The sequence below is a fragment of the Meles meles genome, chromosome X, assembly GCF_922984935.1.
Source record: "Meles meles chromosome X, mMelMel3.1 paternal haplotype, whole genome shotgun sequence".
In the NCBI taxonomy this organism is placed as follows: Eukaryota; Metazoa; Chordata; class Mammalia; order Carnivora; family Mustelidae; genus Meles; species Meles meles.
Window position 1 is genome coordinate 15,566,505 of NC_060087.1, and position 16,109 is coordinate 15,582,613.

The following is a 16,109-nucleotide window of genomic DNA, read 5'->3' on the forward strand; positions in this document are numbered from 1 at the left end:
TCACCCTTTCCGCGGGGGGGCTATTTCACCCCAGCGAAATCATGCAGAGGTAATGGACTGAAGACTCCAGCTTTTCACATCAGGGTCAGAAGGCCCTAGCAGGGGCGTGCTAGAAGGAGAGCCTGGGTGGGCTGCGGAGAGATGGGCCGGGAAGCCAGAGGCAGGGCCACATTCCCCAGGGTCCCCCTGGGTGCCGGCTCAGAGTCTGTCCTCCCCATCCCAGAGCGCTACCTCTGGGGAGGCATCTCGGGCATCAGGGACAATTCTGTAATTGTGTTTTTTACGTGCTTGTCCTGTTGCTCACGTAAGCATACGAGGCAATGACAACTGAGCTTTCCCAGACAAGCAGCCCTACTACCCATGTGGTCGGCGGCTACTCTATATGTCTGTAGGGGACTCTGGGGCTCACAAGTCACTGAGGGGGCAAGGCTGTGTTTGAACCTGCTCTGCGTGGCCTGCGTGCACTCCTGGGCTGGGGGCCCCTGGGGTCAGCTTGGGAAGGCCAGCTCTGTCCATCTCCTCCTAGCCCCATGTCTGGGCACCTGCTGGAGGTTGCTGGAAACTGGCCATGGTGGGAGCAGTTATACCGCAGAAAGAGGCCAACGCTGCAAGTCAGCGCTCTGCTCCCATGTCCCTGTGTCGCGAGTTATGCATTTACCAGCAGACGTCCCTGAACCCTTGGCTAGCAAACCAGAACTCCATCCCCCCCTAGGGCGGCGCTGCAAACACGTGCATGCGTGTGGTCTCCCCGCTACCAGCCGCAGCCCGCCGGGAAAAAACGCAACACTGTGTAGAGAAATGTCATCTCACTCCAGGCAAATCTGCTTGCTTTTGCGAGGCGCAGAATTTCAAAAATGTAAATGAAGGCAAAAGCAAAAGCTTCCTCTCACAGCAAAAAAGGCAATTTGTATTTCCCTCAGACGTTTGCTCTGACAACTATGAGCACTTGTGCAGAACATTTCAGCAGTCAAGGAAAGCTAGCATTTGCTGCTTGTATCACTCTTTTTCATTTCTTATTACAGACTATGTACAAAGTGAAACATTTACAACTTGGGAGATAGTCTATGTAGTCACGGGAATGTCCATTAAGGGCCAGCGACCATTACAAGGGACAATAAAATGGGCAAAGTTTGTAGAATTCCACGAGACCAAAACCATTTGGCTCTAAAAGTCTTAAGAGTCACTTGAATAGGGTTAGTTTCTTTCTCCAAGTACTTGTCAAAACATGACGTACTGTGACTACATCAGTGGAATAGTGAGGTTACAGATCAGAAGTTTGAACATCCTCTCCCGTCACGGTGGCATCAATGACACAAAGAAAATCAGCAAGGCTTGCCTCTAGCACAAGAATTCCAACATAGAAAGCATGGGACCTGGAGTGGGGGCGCAACGGGGGGAAAAGACAGGCTTTGTGGCGGAGAGGGGGTCTGCTGTTCTCTTCTTTGACCATGCTGGAGACTCAGGTGTGCTCATTTGGCAAACATCCATCGAATTGTACATAGACGACTGATGGGCTTTCAGTGTGTATGTTATACTTCCATAAAAGGCTGAAAACAGGGGCGCCTGAGTGGCTTAGTGGGTTAAGCCTCTGCCTTCAGCTCAGGTCATCATCTCAGGGTCCTGGGATCGAGTCTCGCATCGGCCTCTCTGCTCGGCAGGGAGCGTGCTTCCTCCTCTCTCTCTCTCTCTGCCTGCCTCTCTGCCTACTTGTGATCTCTGTCCGTCAAATAAATAAAATCTTAAAAAAAAAAGGTTGAAAACAACTCAAGAGACAAATTTAACAGAAAACCCATGCATTGTTCAACGGAGATATAGCTGTTTGACCACCATGTGTATATTTTATTATGGCTGTAATTTGCTCAGAGATTTAAATTAATACACAGAGGGCAGTGAAATGAAACAATAGCCACAAAAGCAACGCCAAGCACCCATGAGGGTGGCTCATTTTCACTGCCTTTCTGTGAAATGTCAGACAAACTTCCTGCCTTATGCTTGTGTCGTGGACCGAACATTCGTGTCTCTGCAAACGAGCTGGTGAAGAAGCCCTAAACCCCAGTGCACCTGCCTTGGGGAGGGAACTAGGGCAGGAGGGGGGAGCCCCCGGCATTATTCCCCTTATTAAAAGGGACACGGGAACCATCTCTCCACCATGGGAGGACACACGAGGAAGACAGCCTTCTGGGAGCTGGAAAGAGGGCCCTCGCCAGAACCTGACCACGCTGGCAGCCCGCCCTCGGACTCCCATCCTCCAGAACCGGGAGAAAGAAAGTTCTGTTGTTTGAGCCCCCAGTCTATTCTGTATTGTTACGGCCGCTCAAGTGGAGGAAGGCAACTTGAGATTTCGTCTCTCTCTTTTCTCTATACGCCTTTACTGAGGTATAAAGGACAGAGACCTGCCTAAATTCCACGTGCATAATTTGAGGAGTTTGGACATACGCAGACAGTCATGGAACCATCACCACGGTCAAGGTAACGGCCATCTCCATCACCTCCCAAAGTGTCCTTGTGTCCTTTGGTTTGTATTTTGTGTGTGTGGGGGCTAAGGACGAGATTCACTTAGGACAAATTACAAAGGGCACAATGCCGTCCTGTTGACTGCGGGCACCACAGCGGACGACACACATCAGCGACTTGTTGATCCTGCAGAAGTCACACTTCATACCTGCCGGACAACGCGGGGACGCGGTGTCAGGACTGTTTTTGATAAGGAATTTCTTATATGATTTGGGCCTCTGCTTATTCTTCAATGTTATGTTTCATTTTTGAAGGTACTGTTTGTTTTTATCTGATTAAGACATAATTGCTCATACTCTTATTTCCAGGACCCAAAAAAAAATTTTTTTTTTCCTTTGCCAGGTTAATGGCAGAAGTCTCCCCCACGCTCCAGGAAAACAAATCCAAAAATAGACTACCTAGTGAATGTGCTTGTCAAAGGTACTTTTCATTACCTTTGAATGAAAAGAAAGATCTTTTCATTACTAAAGATATTTTATAAAAGAAAGAAGCTGAAGAAGTAGTTTAAACACAGAGAGACCAAAGGGGGAGGAAAAAAAACCAGTTACTCCCACAACACCAGGCACAACCCAGTGTTTCTGTGATCTCTTCAGTGGGCAATTAAAATGTTTCCTCCCCTATATCACTGATGTGAATATAAACTGAAGTGGTGAAAATCTGACAGGATTTTGATCTGACATTGTATTTATTTTACTTTATCTTTAGTAGCTATCAAATGTCATCTTTTTCTTTTTTAAAGATTTGTTTAGCTTAGAGAACGTGTGCGCATGCGCAACTCAGTGCCCACGCTGGAGTACGGGGCGGGGCAGAGGAAGTGAAGGAGACAAAAATCCCAAGCAGACTCCCCACTCACTGTGGAGTCTGATCCTGATCCCAAGATCATGACCTGAGCTGAAACCAAGAGTCAGACGCTCAATGGACTGAACTACCCAGGCGCCCTGTAGCTATCAAATTTTAAACAAAAGTAGTCTTAAATTCAGCAGTTCCTTTTCTGGGAGTTGTATTCCTGAAACAATACACTGGAGCATGTCGGGGGTCACCACCAGGACGGGCACCGAGGGATCTCGCACGGGCTAGAGTGCACAGCTGAGACCGAAATGTGTGCTGCAGGCAGGAGGAGAAACACGTTACGCTTTGTCCGTACTTGGAAATGTACCACCATGACACGGGCGCACAGGGAATATTATACACCAGGCGGATCACTGTGTGCTATCTGAAAAACTCTCTATGATGTAGGAGTCAACTAAAAAAGTTGCAAATACATACTGTATGATCGCACTTTAATGAAAATGCTTCTCTCTCTCTCTCTCTACACACACGCACACAACGTATGCATTCACACACACGCGTACATAAGGGAGTTTAGACGATGGTAAAGATGGAGATCCATCAAGTCACTGGGGAGGGGAAGGGGAATGGGAAGGAGGCTTGGGGGATTTGGAGGGACTTTCCCGTTGCTCCTTATCCGCTTCCTCATGGTTTAACATTTTTCAACAAGCCCATACTCATTCACACGAATACACACACATGTGTACAGACACACGCACATACACAAATATGTAATATAAACACACATAAAACGGGCAAACCAGTGTCGTCTCTCCCATCTGTGATTACTCTCTCTCACACACTCCTGGACCTTGGAAGTCAGGCGCAGATGCCTGTTCTTTCAAACACAGCAACACATACTCTCCCACTTGAACACCGCATTTCTGACGAAAGAGCAGAGAGAGAAGAGGGAGCTGTGTGTGATTTTTTTTTTCTTACCATTTCCGTGGGCGAGACATGCCACAGAGAAACGGTCTTCTCCTCAGCTTCACTGTTTAGAGAGACGTATGAAGGCTGGTAGACTTTGGTTGGTTCTATCACCAGCACCTGAAAGAAGAGATTTCTGTGACCCACAGGAATGTTCCAGACAGGCTACTCTGTCCAGTGAGCAAGTGGGAAGTGCTATACTCCACAAATGCTCGAGAACCTACTGTGTGCCAACACCACTCTAGGGCCCGTGGATACCACAGTCAGGACAGAAGTCCCCTCCCTGTGGGGGGGGGGCTGTGTTCATGCTCTGATGGGGTAGACAAGAAACACACACATAGGGAAAGGCAATATGGTCCCCTGTGCAGCTCGCGAGACAGTACAACAGAATAAAGGTGGAGGGGGTCACTTTAGACAGAGTGGCCCAAGAAGGTGGGCCACCTGCCCAAGAAGGTGACAGAGAAGAAACAGGAAGGCAACAGTTTTTGAGAGAAATGAGCAGACTGGATGATAGCAAGTAGGTACCCAAGTCTATAAAAAATACAAGGGGACGAAAGGGGAGATGACATTCCATCAGTAATGTTTTACTGCTGGGGGAGAGGGAGGGAGGGAAGGAGAAAAACAGAGGAGAGGGGGGTAAAAGAGAGAGGGAGAGGGGAAGAGAGAATAAATGAATGAATTTCTAAAGCAAATAAAACAATAAATTTAAGATTGCTAAATCTGGGTAGACATTACCCAAGTGTCTGTTCCATTTTTTTGGTACCTTTTAATAGGTTTGAAATATTTCATAAAAAAATCACTTTTTGGCTAAGATCAAGTGTGAAATACTTCATAATTAAAAGATTTAGGGCGCCTGGGTGGCTTAGTTGGTTAAGCAACTGTTTCAGCTCAAGTCATGATCCCGGGGTCCTGGGTTGGAGTCCCACCTCGGGTTCCCCCTGCTCTGTAGGGAGCCCGCTTCTCCTCCCTCTGCCTGCCACTCCCCCTGCTTGTGCTCTCGCTCTCTCTGTCAAATAAATCAATAAAAATCTTTAAAAAATTTTTTTTAAAAAGGATTTTAAAATCATTATCAAATCATCTCAAAGAACTTAATCTTCATTAGAAGCTTAACGAAATTTCTCAACATGGCACATTCACAAAATCTCATGGTGTAAATATTAGGGACAGTGATCTGAAGTTTGGTATCTAGGGTGCTTGGCTATCTTACTTATGACTCCTCACAGGATGGTCAAACAATTCAAACAAAAACTTGATGAAAAGCTAATAGTCATCTTGCTTTCCAATAATGTTTTCCAAATTAATTAGTGGCACTGAAGGCCAAGCAAAGCGCAGTGGGAAATGGTGCTAAGTTCCCAAACTTCACTCTTACTCTTACAGTGACTTAGAACAGGGTCCTTCCATCTTGGCACTGCTGAGACTGGGGGCTGGGGAATTCTGGGTTGGGGGAGGGGCTGTCCCATCACTGTGGGACGTTTGGCGGCACCCATGGCCTTCCCCCCATTAGCCGCCAGGAGCAACACCTTCCTCGCAATTGTGGCAACCAAAACCATCTTCAGATATTACCAAATGTCCCCTGGGAGACAAAAGGACTGTCAGTTGAGACCACTATCTTAGAGGTTATAGCAGACTTTTTCTAGTGAGTTGATCTATCACTGGCTGATTCTACCTAAGACAGGTGGGGATCCCAACATTTTCAATTATTCTAAGGTTTTCTACCTTTCAGAGCATTTAATAATTAGACCACACCAACTCCCAGTTTCTTTTGTTCTACCAGAAAGAAATGGATTAAGCGTGACTTACTGGAAATCTGAGTCTGTTAGTAACTTCATTTGTTGCCTCGAAGATCATATCTAACCAGAAGTTAAGCCGTTCTTGCCTGGGTGAATGTTCAATAGTAGGTTTCTTGAAGCGCTGAATTAATAACAAGTTCTGAACTAACGATCGGAGGTACCTGGAAAAATCACCGGCATGGATAAATTAGATTCTTCGAGAAACAGAATTCCATTCTACTCCCTTTAAAAGGTTTCCCAAAAGCTTCATTTACTTAAATTCATATTGTGTAGTGAGTGCTTCTTAATCCTTTGGCAGTCACACACATAATTAAAAGAAACCCAAAGAGTGGGCAAAAGAAGTTTGTCCAACAAAATCATGCAACATGGCTTTTTACCAACATTGGGCGAATGGTATTCAAAGTGGAGATGCTGGCAAACATAAGCCAACTGTCTTAAAAACAAAAGTTTCAAAGCAACTCCAAAACGCCAAAATTTAAAACTCAGTCTTTTTAATTAAAAAAATTTTTTTTTCTTCTCATGGTCTTTTTTTTTTTTTTAATTTATTTATTTAACAGAGAGAAATCACAACTAGGCAGAGAGGCAGGCAGAGAGAGAGGAGGAAGCAGGCTCCCCGCGGAGCAGAGAGCCCGACGTGGGGCTCGATCCCAGGACCCTGAGATCATGACCTGAGCCGAAGGCAGTGGCTTAATCCACTGAGCCACCCAGGTGCCCCTTCTCATGGTCTTTTAATTAACCTTTTTATTTTGGAGAATTGTAGATTTACATATAGTCAGTCATAAGAAACGATACAGAGAGATCCCGTGTACCCTTAGCTCAGTTTATATACCAGTGATGACAGCTCATAACATTCTAGAACAAGATCACAAGCAGGATATTAACATGGATACAGTTAAGATAGAAAACGCATCTGCTGTCACAAGGATCCCTCACGTCTCCCTCCTTCAGCCACGCTGCTTCCCTCCCATCTCTCTCCTATCCTCCTTGACCCCTACCAACCCCCAATATGAAACTCCTCGTATTTTTTTTTTAAATATTTTATTTATTTGACAGAGAGAAATCACAACTAGGCAGAGAGGCAGGCAGAGAGAGAGGAGGAAGCAGGCTCCCTGCTGAGCAGAGAGCCCGATGCGGGGCTCGATCCCAGGACCCTGGAATCATGACCTGAGCTGAAGGCAGAGGCTTTAATCCACTGAGCCACCCAGGCGCCCCTCCTCGTATTTTTTTTTTAAATTAAATCTGACCAGGTAGAATTTGAAGTTATGAGATTTTCAATCTCATCTCATCTTTACTGACTTCAGGCAGTTTCAAGTGTCTGAAACACAGCTGCCAGGCAGTGGTGGTTACGTCCTCTTTGGTACTGAAAGGGGCTGGCTGAGCTGAAAGCATGAGGGTATCATTTTGTCCCTGGAGGGTCAAGTCTGGAGCTCTCCGGGGAAGGCAGGTCAGCTAGACTCTGCCTAGCTGGTGTCCTGTGCACTGAAGGCTTCGCTCAGTAGGCCTGGGTTGTCCCAGCTCTATACACAAACCAAAGAAAGGTCTGGCCCTTGACTCACTTTTGGGACATCACCTTTAAGCCCCTGGGATACCCAGCCTGGTAAGAATGCTTTTGTTTACTGGGAGCCTTGGGCCATGCCAGAAAGTTCATGCTAACAACAGGATGCCTGATGGGGGCCTTGGGCCATGCTTTTTCAGTGCCATCTCCACAGAGGCTGGGGACTCAGTGACTGGTCAATCACGCGGGTGCTCCGTACTTGTACAACTGACATTCCCAGAAAAGCCTGGCCACCAGGACTTGGTGAGCCTCCCCGGTTGTCAGTACTTCGTGCATGGTGCCATACATCCTTGTGGGGAGAACTCAGCTCTGTCCCTGTCACTCCACAGGGCGAGGACAGCTGGAAGCTGGTACCTCGTCTCTCCCAGACTCTGCCCTTTGTGCATTTTGTCTTTGCTGACTTCAAGCTGTATACTTGTCTCGTAATAAACCTGAACCATGAGTACAACAGTTTTGGGGTCCTGTGAGTTCTTCTAGTCAATCAGAAACCTCGGGGTGGTCTTGGACCTACAGTATTAGGTTCCAACAGTGTAAGCACGCACGACGAGTGTGTCGGTGCTGACATAATGAGAACGCACGCAAGGCTCAGCTGTGCCCTCCATGGAGTCAGCTCAGTCTGGCTTGGGTGCAGCAGGTCACCCTGAGAGTAGAATTCTGAAGAAGCAGCCACTCGGGGGCGCCTGGGTGGCTCAGCGGGTTAGAGCCTCTGCCTTCGGCTCAGGTCATGATCCCAGGGTTCTGGGATCGAGTCCCGCGTCGGACTCTCTGCTCAGCGGAGAGCCTGCTTCCCTTCCTCTTTCTCTCTCTGCCTGCCTCTCTGCCTACTTGTGATCTCTGTCAAATAAAGAAATAAAATCTTAAAAAAAAAATAGCAGCAACTCCACGAGGGCTGGAGGCTCTGCCTGCCTCCTTGTTCACGAAGCCTCAGGAAGATTTCAAGAGGTAGATATAGTTTGGGCATCAAATTTAGGTCCTGCAGATGGGGAAGAAACGGGGTCCAACTGAAAAAGACTGAAGAAGTTTCTGAGCCCTGGGAGTCCAGATTGGCCCACTGAGCCGGGAGAGAACAGGGGGCAGATGAACACGGATCACTAAAAGTAAAAAGTTTTAAGTTATGCACATAATCCAAACGCACTTCAGACAAACCAGAAAAATAGAGATGGGGGGGATTAAAATCTTCTCATAAGGCTACCTCCCTGAGATAGCCACTGCCAATATTTTGGAGACAGGCCCTCCGTCGCTGATTATTTGCACAGGAACTGAGGGCTCCCTTATGGCACTCCAGGAAGCAATGACAGAACGACGATTCTCACGGAGCTTCGTGTCTACTGCCAAGTTGGCTACAGACCCCCTTGCTGTAGCAGACCTTGCTGGCAGTCATATGCTGAACAGATTTTTCATCAAAAGGAGTCCACAGAGAAGAGCGGTTCTCGAAGTGTGATTCCCAGACCAGGGGATGCAATTTCCCAGGCCCTACCCGAAACCTCTGGAACCAAGTAGTACAGGGTGGGGCCCGGCAATCTGTGTTTGAATCAATATAGTCGATTCAGATACATGCTGACGTTTGAGAACCAGTGACAGAGAACACTGTACCCTGCCAATGGCTTTTCTTGCTCTGGGATACACCCTGAACACACGTCCATGTCGCCCAGTGTTCTTTCTGGCACGTTTAATGGCTCCATAAGGGGCTAACCTGGGGCCAGTGCTGCGGCACCACATTCTTGACCATATCTTGGTCTTTTATTTTAGTCCTGGGTTCCGTCTGTGATGCACATCCCCTTCTTGGTGTGACTTTCTTTAGCTTTACTACCTGTTTTCTCACAAGTACGTACTAGCACCAAAGAACGTCTTGGTCTTGAGGACCGAGTCGACCTGAAGAAATTAGTAAGACTGAGAGCACTCAAAGACACAGAGCACGTAGGGGCATCATCTGTACACGTACATGCCCATCTGTCTGTCCTTCCCTCCTGTCACATAAAGCCAAGCAAGCTGGCAGAGCCGTTCTTGCTGCCATAACTCTACGTTAATGAGGGAGTCAGAAGGAGAAAAGCAGCAACTGATACTGTCTTGCAATTACAGCTTTTCTCCCTCCAGAACAAGGTTGGGTATCGAGAGAAGCGAGGTGTGCATGTGCGCGCGCGCACAACACACACACAGACACACACGGACACGGACACATGCAGACACACACGACTCACCAGGCTGGAGGTTTCAGTCTGAACAACCTCTCTGCTGCCTGGACGGCCTTCCCGACATCGCTGGCCAACATGCTGACGTTGAAGAACTGACCCACATCCCAGTAATTGTTCATTTTCTCCAAGCTCCCTTTTCTTCCCAACAAACTGTTTAGCCGGACACCTGAAGAATTTGAATTTTAGATGAAGCTACGAGAAAATCTTTCTAGCTTCTCTCCTAGTACACAAGCCTTGAGAGAGAGGCAAAAGCACGCACTTTATTTTGGCTATGGTCTCAGGACTGCTATCAGAGAGTCCCTGCTCCTTCTGAAAGAAAATGCTAGTTATTTGAAGATCGTTTCTAGTGCTCAGTTTGGGTGACCAAAGCCTGCCAGCCTATCATGCGATCAGAAATGGCTTTACCTATCTTTCTTAGTTCCATGGAAGTTTCAAATTGTTGTCCAGCAACCATCAGCAAAACTGCCAGGTTAATTCCTGAATAGAGAGACGACTGGAGCTCAAACCCTTTGCGGTACCTGTAATAACAGACCCACCAGATTCTTGTCATCATGGTAGAAGGAAAAAATGACAAATGACGGCACAAGCCAACCTTGTCATGAATTCTTCCACCATCTATGGTTTTCCAGGCCCCCCTCCCCTCTTTACATGCAGCTACAGCCAGCAAATAGCTCCTGAAAAATGTCATTGTCATTACACGGAGGAGTCAAAACCATTTTCTCCATCGGGGTTAGATTTCTGTAAAAAAAAAAAAAAAAACAAAATCGTGATCGCTGAATGAGATGAGGACGTTGCAAAAAGAAACATAAAACTTTTTATAACCCTACTCACAAAAGGAGACCGCGACTGGATGTCTAAATCTCATCTTAAAAGCGAGACTCCGCTTGTACGCGGAGCATTTTTGTTCTTACAGAGCAATTCCATCAATTGCAGGCTATTCCTCTGCAGGCTGTTTGTGCGCTTTTTATCACAAAATTGAGTCTGTTTTTCCTGGAGGAAGCAGGGCTGCCGGAACCCGGCCCCAAGATCGCTCTGAGAGTCGTGGCGTCAAGTGGGAGAAGGAGCCAGAGGTGAAAGGGTACTATCCCAGAGAATACTATTTTTTATTCCAGAAGTTTGAAGAGTGCCATTTTAGTTCTCTATTTTTTTTTCTATACAGAGAAAGCTGCTTTCCCTTCCATGAGCGGGTAGGACTATCCTGACTGCAGAAAAAAAGAATTTGATCGATGAAGTAATGACAATGAGTGTCTTTTAGTGGCACAGTTCAGAGCAAAGACTTGTAAACCAGGAGGAATTCGATTACCTGTGCCACAGCAAGAGAATTCAACACCAAGAAGATATTCATTGTGGAAGGGAGAACCTATCATTTAAGTCTGTTAAATTTCAGCTTTGGTGAACTTTGGGGCATGACGTCACTACGCTCCGATGGACCAGAGAACGCTAAGAAAGTTGGTCCAACCCCAGCCAACAAAACTCCAATAAAATTGAACCCCACCCCATTACGTTTTGGGGATTTTCAATGCTTTATCCCACGATATTTGATTTTTTTCCCCACCTTCGTTTACAATCAAAAGTTATCTGGGAAGAGGGGAGACCTCTCTCTGCCTCTCATCCGTAAATCCAACAGGCCCAGCTTCGGGGCTGATGAGACTTGAACGTGGAGTCAGGACCGCAGTCCCAGGTCTGCTTCTTCCCAGCCCCCTGCCTCCCACAGCCGCAAGTTACAGCTCACTACTGGAAGCGCCTGGGTCAGATGATCCCAACGTCTCACCGGAGCTACACCCCAGAATCTGACTAAGCTTCATTTGCCTCCTGGATCCAGCACCTTCTCAAGTGGATGGAGAAAGGCTCCTGGGACTTTCTTGAAATAGCCACAGGCAGTCATCTCCTGACCTGGGTGCTGAATTCTTGGCCACTGTGGTGGGAACACAGCTTCCTATTTGGCCCTACCCGACATTAATACCCCTTCAACACCCCGAGCGACTCCTAGCACAACAGTGCACTAGGTACTGCTGGGAGTTGACTAAGAATAAAATGGGGTCCCTGCCCTCCACAAGCCTATACTATGGAGGAGATAGTAAGATCCCCACACACAACTATCGAAATAAGAGAATTTCTACGTGCTTTCTCTGCAGAGCACCTAGAATGGCAATCTAAGAGTTTGAATTTTTCTGTAATGGGGGAATAGGGACCCACAGCGGGTCTTTGAGCTTTAGAAGGAATAAGGAATGGTGGTTCGATCTCTGACGGCTAGGCTTTAGAGACACCGAGCAGAGAGCCTACTTGGGATATTGTGAGAACATTCCTGGCAGGAAAGTGGAAAGAAAAAAAGAAAAAGGCACCAACCAGGGTCGTGGAGATGAGAGTGAGGGAAGATGCGGAGAGTGAGGGAACCGGGACCCGACCGCGTGAGGAGGTGAGTGAGTGAAAGTCAGCAAACATTCACAGAAGGTGTAAGCAGAAGAGGCTGAAGAGTGGTAGTAAGAAAGCAAGGCCCTGGAGGCCACCCCACGTGGAGTGGAGAGAAGGATGTTAGCCTTGGGTACACTGCCCCTCAGAGAGCAGCGCCACCCTCAGGTGGGACAAAGAGGGAGTGACGTGGGGCCAAAGCTCAGGGTGTGGGTTGGGTTGCAGATGGGTTCCAGGTGTGGGAGTGACAGGGATCACCAGCGAAGAGAGTGGATGGAGAGAAGAGGGGAGAGGACAGAGCTGGACAGAGGCAAAGGAGGAGAGGGAAAGGGAAGCAGAACGGAGAGGGGCCAGCCATGTCAAGAGTGCCTGTGACAGAGGCAGATGAGGTAAGCTACGGGCTCCACCTTCAACACGCGTCCAGCTTCTGGCATCTCCTCATGTTCGTCAGCACCGTCCTGGTTCAAGCTCTTCCCTGAACTACCACAGTCGTCTCCTAGCTGTTCCCTACTGCTGCTCTGGCCCTTGTGCTGCGTGGTTGAATAGCCATGACTCCTCCTCATCCCACTACACACGTGCCCTTGTCACTTTTCCCCGCCACGGCTGGAGTCCATCTCTCCACCCACCTTGAATCGGGGCTAACCATGTGACTTGCTTGTGGTGTGACCAAGAGCATGTGGCAGGAGCTCTGGAGCCAAAGCCTCCGCCTTCACTCTCTGAGAATGCTGCCCACCACCTGACAAAGCCCATCGGCCAGGGTCAGAACCACAGGCAGAGAACAGAGGGGCACCTCCAACCCCAGCACCAACTGCCAAACGTGTGGGAGGCCATCTTGGACCTTCCAGCCCCACTGAGCCTTCAGCTGACCTCGGTTTCAGGAGTGAGCCCAGCACATCAGGAGGGGAACCAGCCTGGCCAATGCACAGCATCATGAAAAATTATAAACCACTCTTTGAAGCCATTCCTTTTGAACGTGTTTGTTATGCAGCAAACGATAGCTGATACACGCCCGGAAATGTATTCTTTGCGTGACAGTGAGAGTGCACTGGTGAAAATGCACGTCAGATCTCGTCCCTGCTCTGCTCAGAGCGCTCTGATGTCACATCATCTCCCTCAGAGTTCAAGGGTCTTCTCCTCTCCTGTTTCGTGCCACTCTCCCCTCACTCATGCCTCACCATCCCTAAACATGCCTGGGAAGTTCCCCCTCTGGGTTTTGGCCCCTGCTGGCCCCTATTCCCAGAACACTTTCTCTACGGTTCTCTCCAAGGCTCATCTCACTGCCTTCACATCTTTACTCACCTTCCCTGACCACCCTAGCAGAGACTGCCTCCAGCTCCTCTCAAGCCTCCTTCCCTCCCTGATGAGCTCACCCCCAGGGCCCTTATCAACAGGTAACATCTGGTTCTTCTCTATTTCTTTGTCTGACTTCCCTTACCAGCCATGCGAGGTCCACAAGGGCCAGAATTTGTGTCTATGTCTGCTGTGTCCTTATCCCCACCACCTAGAAAAGTTGCCGGCATACAGTAACCCCTCATTCAACATTTGAGGAAGGAAGGGAGGAAGGAAGAAAGGGAGGGCGAGCGGGTGGGCTCACTGAGAAGATAATGCCCTAATGGTGGCAGAAAAAAGTTCTGGCAGGAAGAGCTGGGAAGGAGCATTCTGAGCCTCCTTCTTGCAACTATAAATGAGTGAACTTAGGGGAAGAAAGTCACCACTACAAAAACCTGTTTCTAATGGTTCCCTTCCAGAAAAAGGCATCTGGAAATTCCCGAACAACTTCTATGCCTTTTTTCCCCACTGCCGGCAGACAGACAGGCAGACAGGCATTCAGATGGACAAGACCTGGATCCTTGGCCTCTGCAATTATGTCCCTTGCAGAGATGCTCGTGCTACTGACTAGGAGGGAGGGTTTACCACTCGATGGCGTTGTCTCGGCTGGTGTCATCTTTGCAGTCCGAATCCAAGAAGATGTCCTTGTAGATCCTCCCACACAGGCAGAACATGTCAGGGGCCGGGTGGTCACAACTTTGCAGGATCTGGAGCATGACCTGCAGAGCCTTCTCGCGGTCGCCTGGACTGTTTCTCCTGAAAGATTTGTGCGGAAAGATCACACATGTCTGAATTAGGACCCGGGAGCACATGCGCTCGTTCTGTGAAGGGCTACTAGAAGGATGCTGTGTTTTAGCAGGAAACAAAATCTAACTCATTTTTTCATGTTCAAATATAGCAACTGCTTCAGACCCATGCCATTAAATCTCACAATGTCGCACACGGCCCCCACTCGGTCCCTTCTCTCGATGAGACCTAGATTGTGGATGGAAGCAAATGCAGACTGATGTGTCCGCAAGAGAAAAAAAAATAACACGGCAGCCTCCTGTAGCTAGACGAACAGCAATGATTTCAGAAGCCAAGCCTGAATTGTGATGATGACACAATTTGACAAAAGATTCTTCTGGAAAAGCAGCAGGGCCTGCAAATCCAGAAAGCCAAGAGAAATTTATTTCTTGACCTGAGATGGCTTGCTGTCTTCAAACAGGCCAAGACCCCAGCAATCCCTGTCCCCTGGTCTCATGTTATGTCCACTAGAGAAGAAAATTTAGAAAATTGTTTCTATATTCATAAATCAGTCTTCTTGCTTATTAGATTATATGGTAAAAATTTTCATTTTCCATAGAGGTAGTGGATTCCTTAGACCGCTGTTAAAATAATCTTTCCCACCAAATAACCTGAGTTTGTGGCTGTGAAATATTATGTCTTCCTGTGAAGGTTTGGAAACAAATGCCTGACAGCTATGGAGACTGAGGAAATCAACTACGGCTAATGATGTTCATTTTCTAATATAAGAGGGTAAGTACTTGTAAAGAGTAGTCATTTCTATATACTATGGAGTCATCTCTAGGATATATCATCAAGACAAGAAAGCTATGTATTGAATACTGTGTACAGAAAGCTACCTTTTTATTTAAGCAAAGGGGGCATGAGAATAGAGATATGTACCTGCTTTTATTTCCTCAAAATGAAAGGATAAACACCAAAAGGAATAAAAATGACCACCAATAGGTGGAGGGAGAAAAAAAAGGAAGAGACAGAAAAGAAAATCACTTTTTGTAATTTGACTGAAACTATGAAAGTTTTCTTTTTTTTTTTTTTTTTTGGTAACATATAATGTATTATTTGCTTCAGGGGTACGGGTCTGTGATTCATCAGTCTTACGCAATTCACAGCACTTGCCATAGCATATACCCTCCCCAATGTCCATCACCCACTGTCCCCCAAACCTCCCACCCATCCTCCCCTCCAGCAACCCTCAGTTTGTTTCCTGAGATTAAGAGTCTCTTATGGTTTGTCTCCCTCTCTGGTTTCGTCTTGAAAACTATGGAAGTTTTTTTACACAATTATAAAAAAAAAAAATGAAATTTAAAAAATGTAAGCGTTTCCTAAAAACACCATCTGAATTTGTGGCTATAGCAAAACAAATGAACCTCCACATGTGGCTGATGGGTCACCCACAAAAGAGAAACTAATTCATGTGATTTTTTAAAAACAGCAATTTGGCCATATTTTTTTAAGAGCATACAACTTAAGAAGAAAACATAAATGCAAAGAAATTTTAAATAGTTTCCAGTAATCCTATTGTTAGTGATAATAATGGTACTGGTATTTTGAAAATATCACCTATTTGTAGTAAAGAATATAACAAAATAATGATCATTAAGAACCAGAGATACATAAAATCAAAGAAATTCAGTAAAAAGCCTATGGTCCTAAATTTGAATTGGAACATCAGCATGAATTCACCAAGTGGTTTTCCTAGCTCAGTTTACCTAAAAGGACCAAAACAAAGACCAACTCAGTAGTAATGAGAACCCACAAGCCCTGACTAGGGTCTCTAAA

At 46.9% G+C, this 16,109-nt stretch overlaps 1 protein-coding gene across 2 annotated transcripts in view; it reads right to left on the reverse strand.

Moving 5' to 3' along the window:
• MAP3K15 (mitogen-activated protein kinase kinase kinase 15) overlaps positions 1 to 16,109 on the reverse strand; it is a 123,063-nt gene that overhangs the window by 40,096 nt on the left and 66,858 nt on the right. For both annotated transcript variants that reach the window (XM_045994893.1, XM_045994892.1), the window contains exons 7-11: positions 14,130 to 14,300; positions 10,212 to 10,324; positions 9,813 to 9,972; positions 6,070 to 6,220; positions 4,282 to 4,389 (exon numbers count right to left, since the gene is read on the reverse strand). In XM_045994893.1, coding sequence (XP_045850849.1) covers positions 4,282 to 4,389; positions 6,070 to 6,220; positions 9,813 to 9,972; positions 10,212 to 10,324; positions 14,130 to 14,300 — 703 coding nt within the window. The remainder of the gene's footprint in view (positions 1 to 4,281; positions 4,390 to 6,069; positions 6,221 to 9,812; positions 9,973 to 10,211; positions 10,325 to 14,129; positions 14,301 to 16,109) is intronic.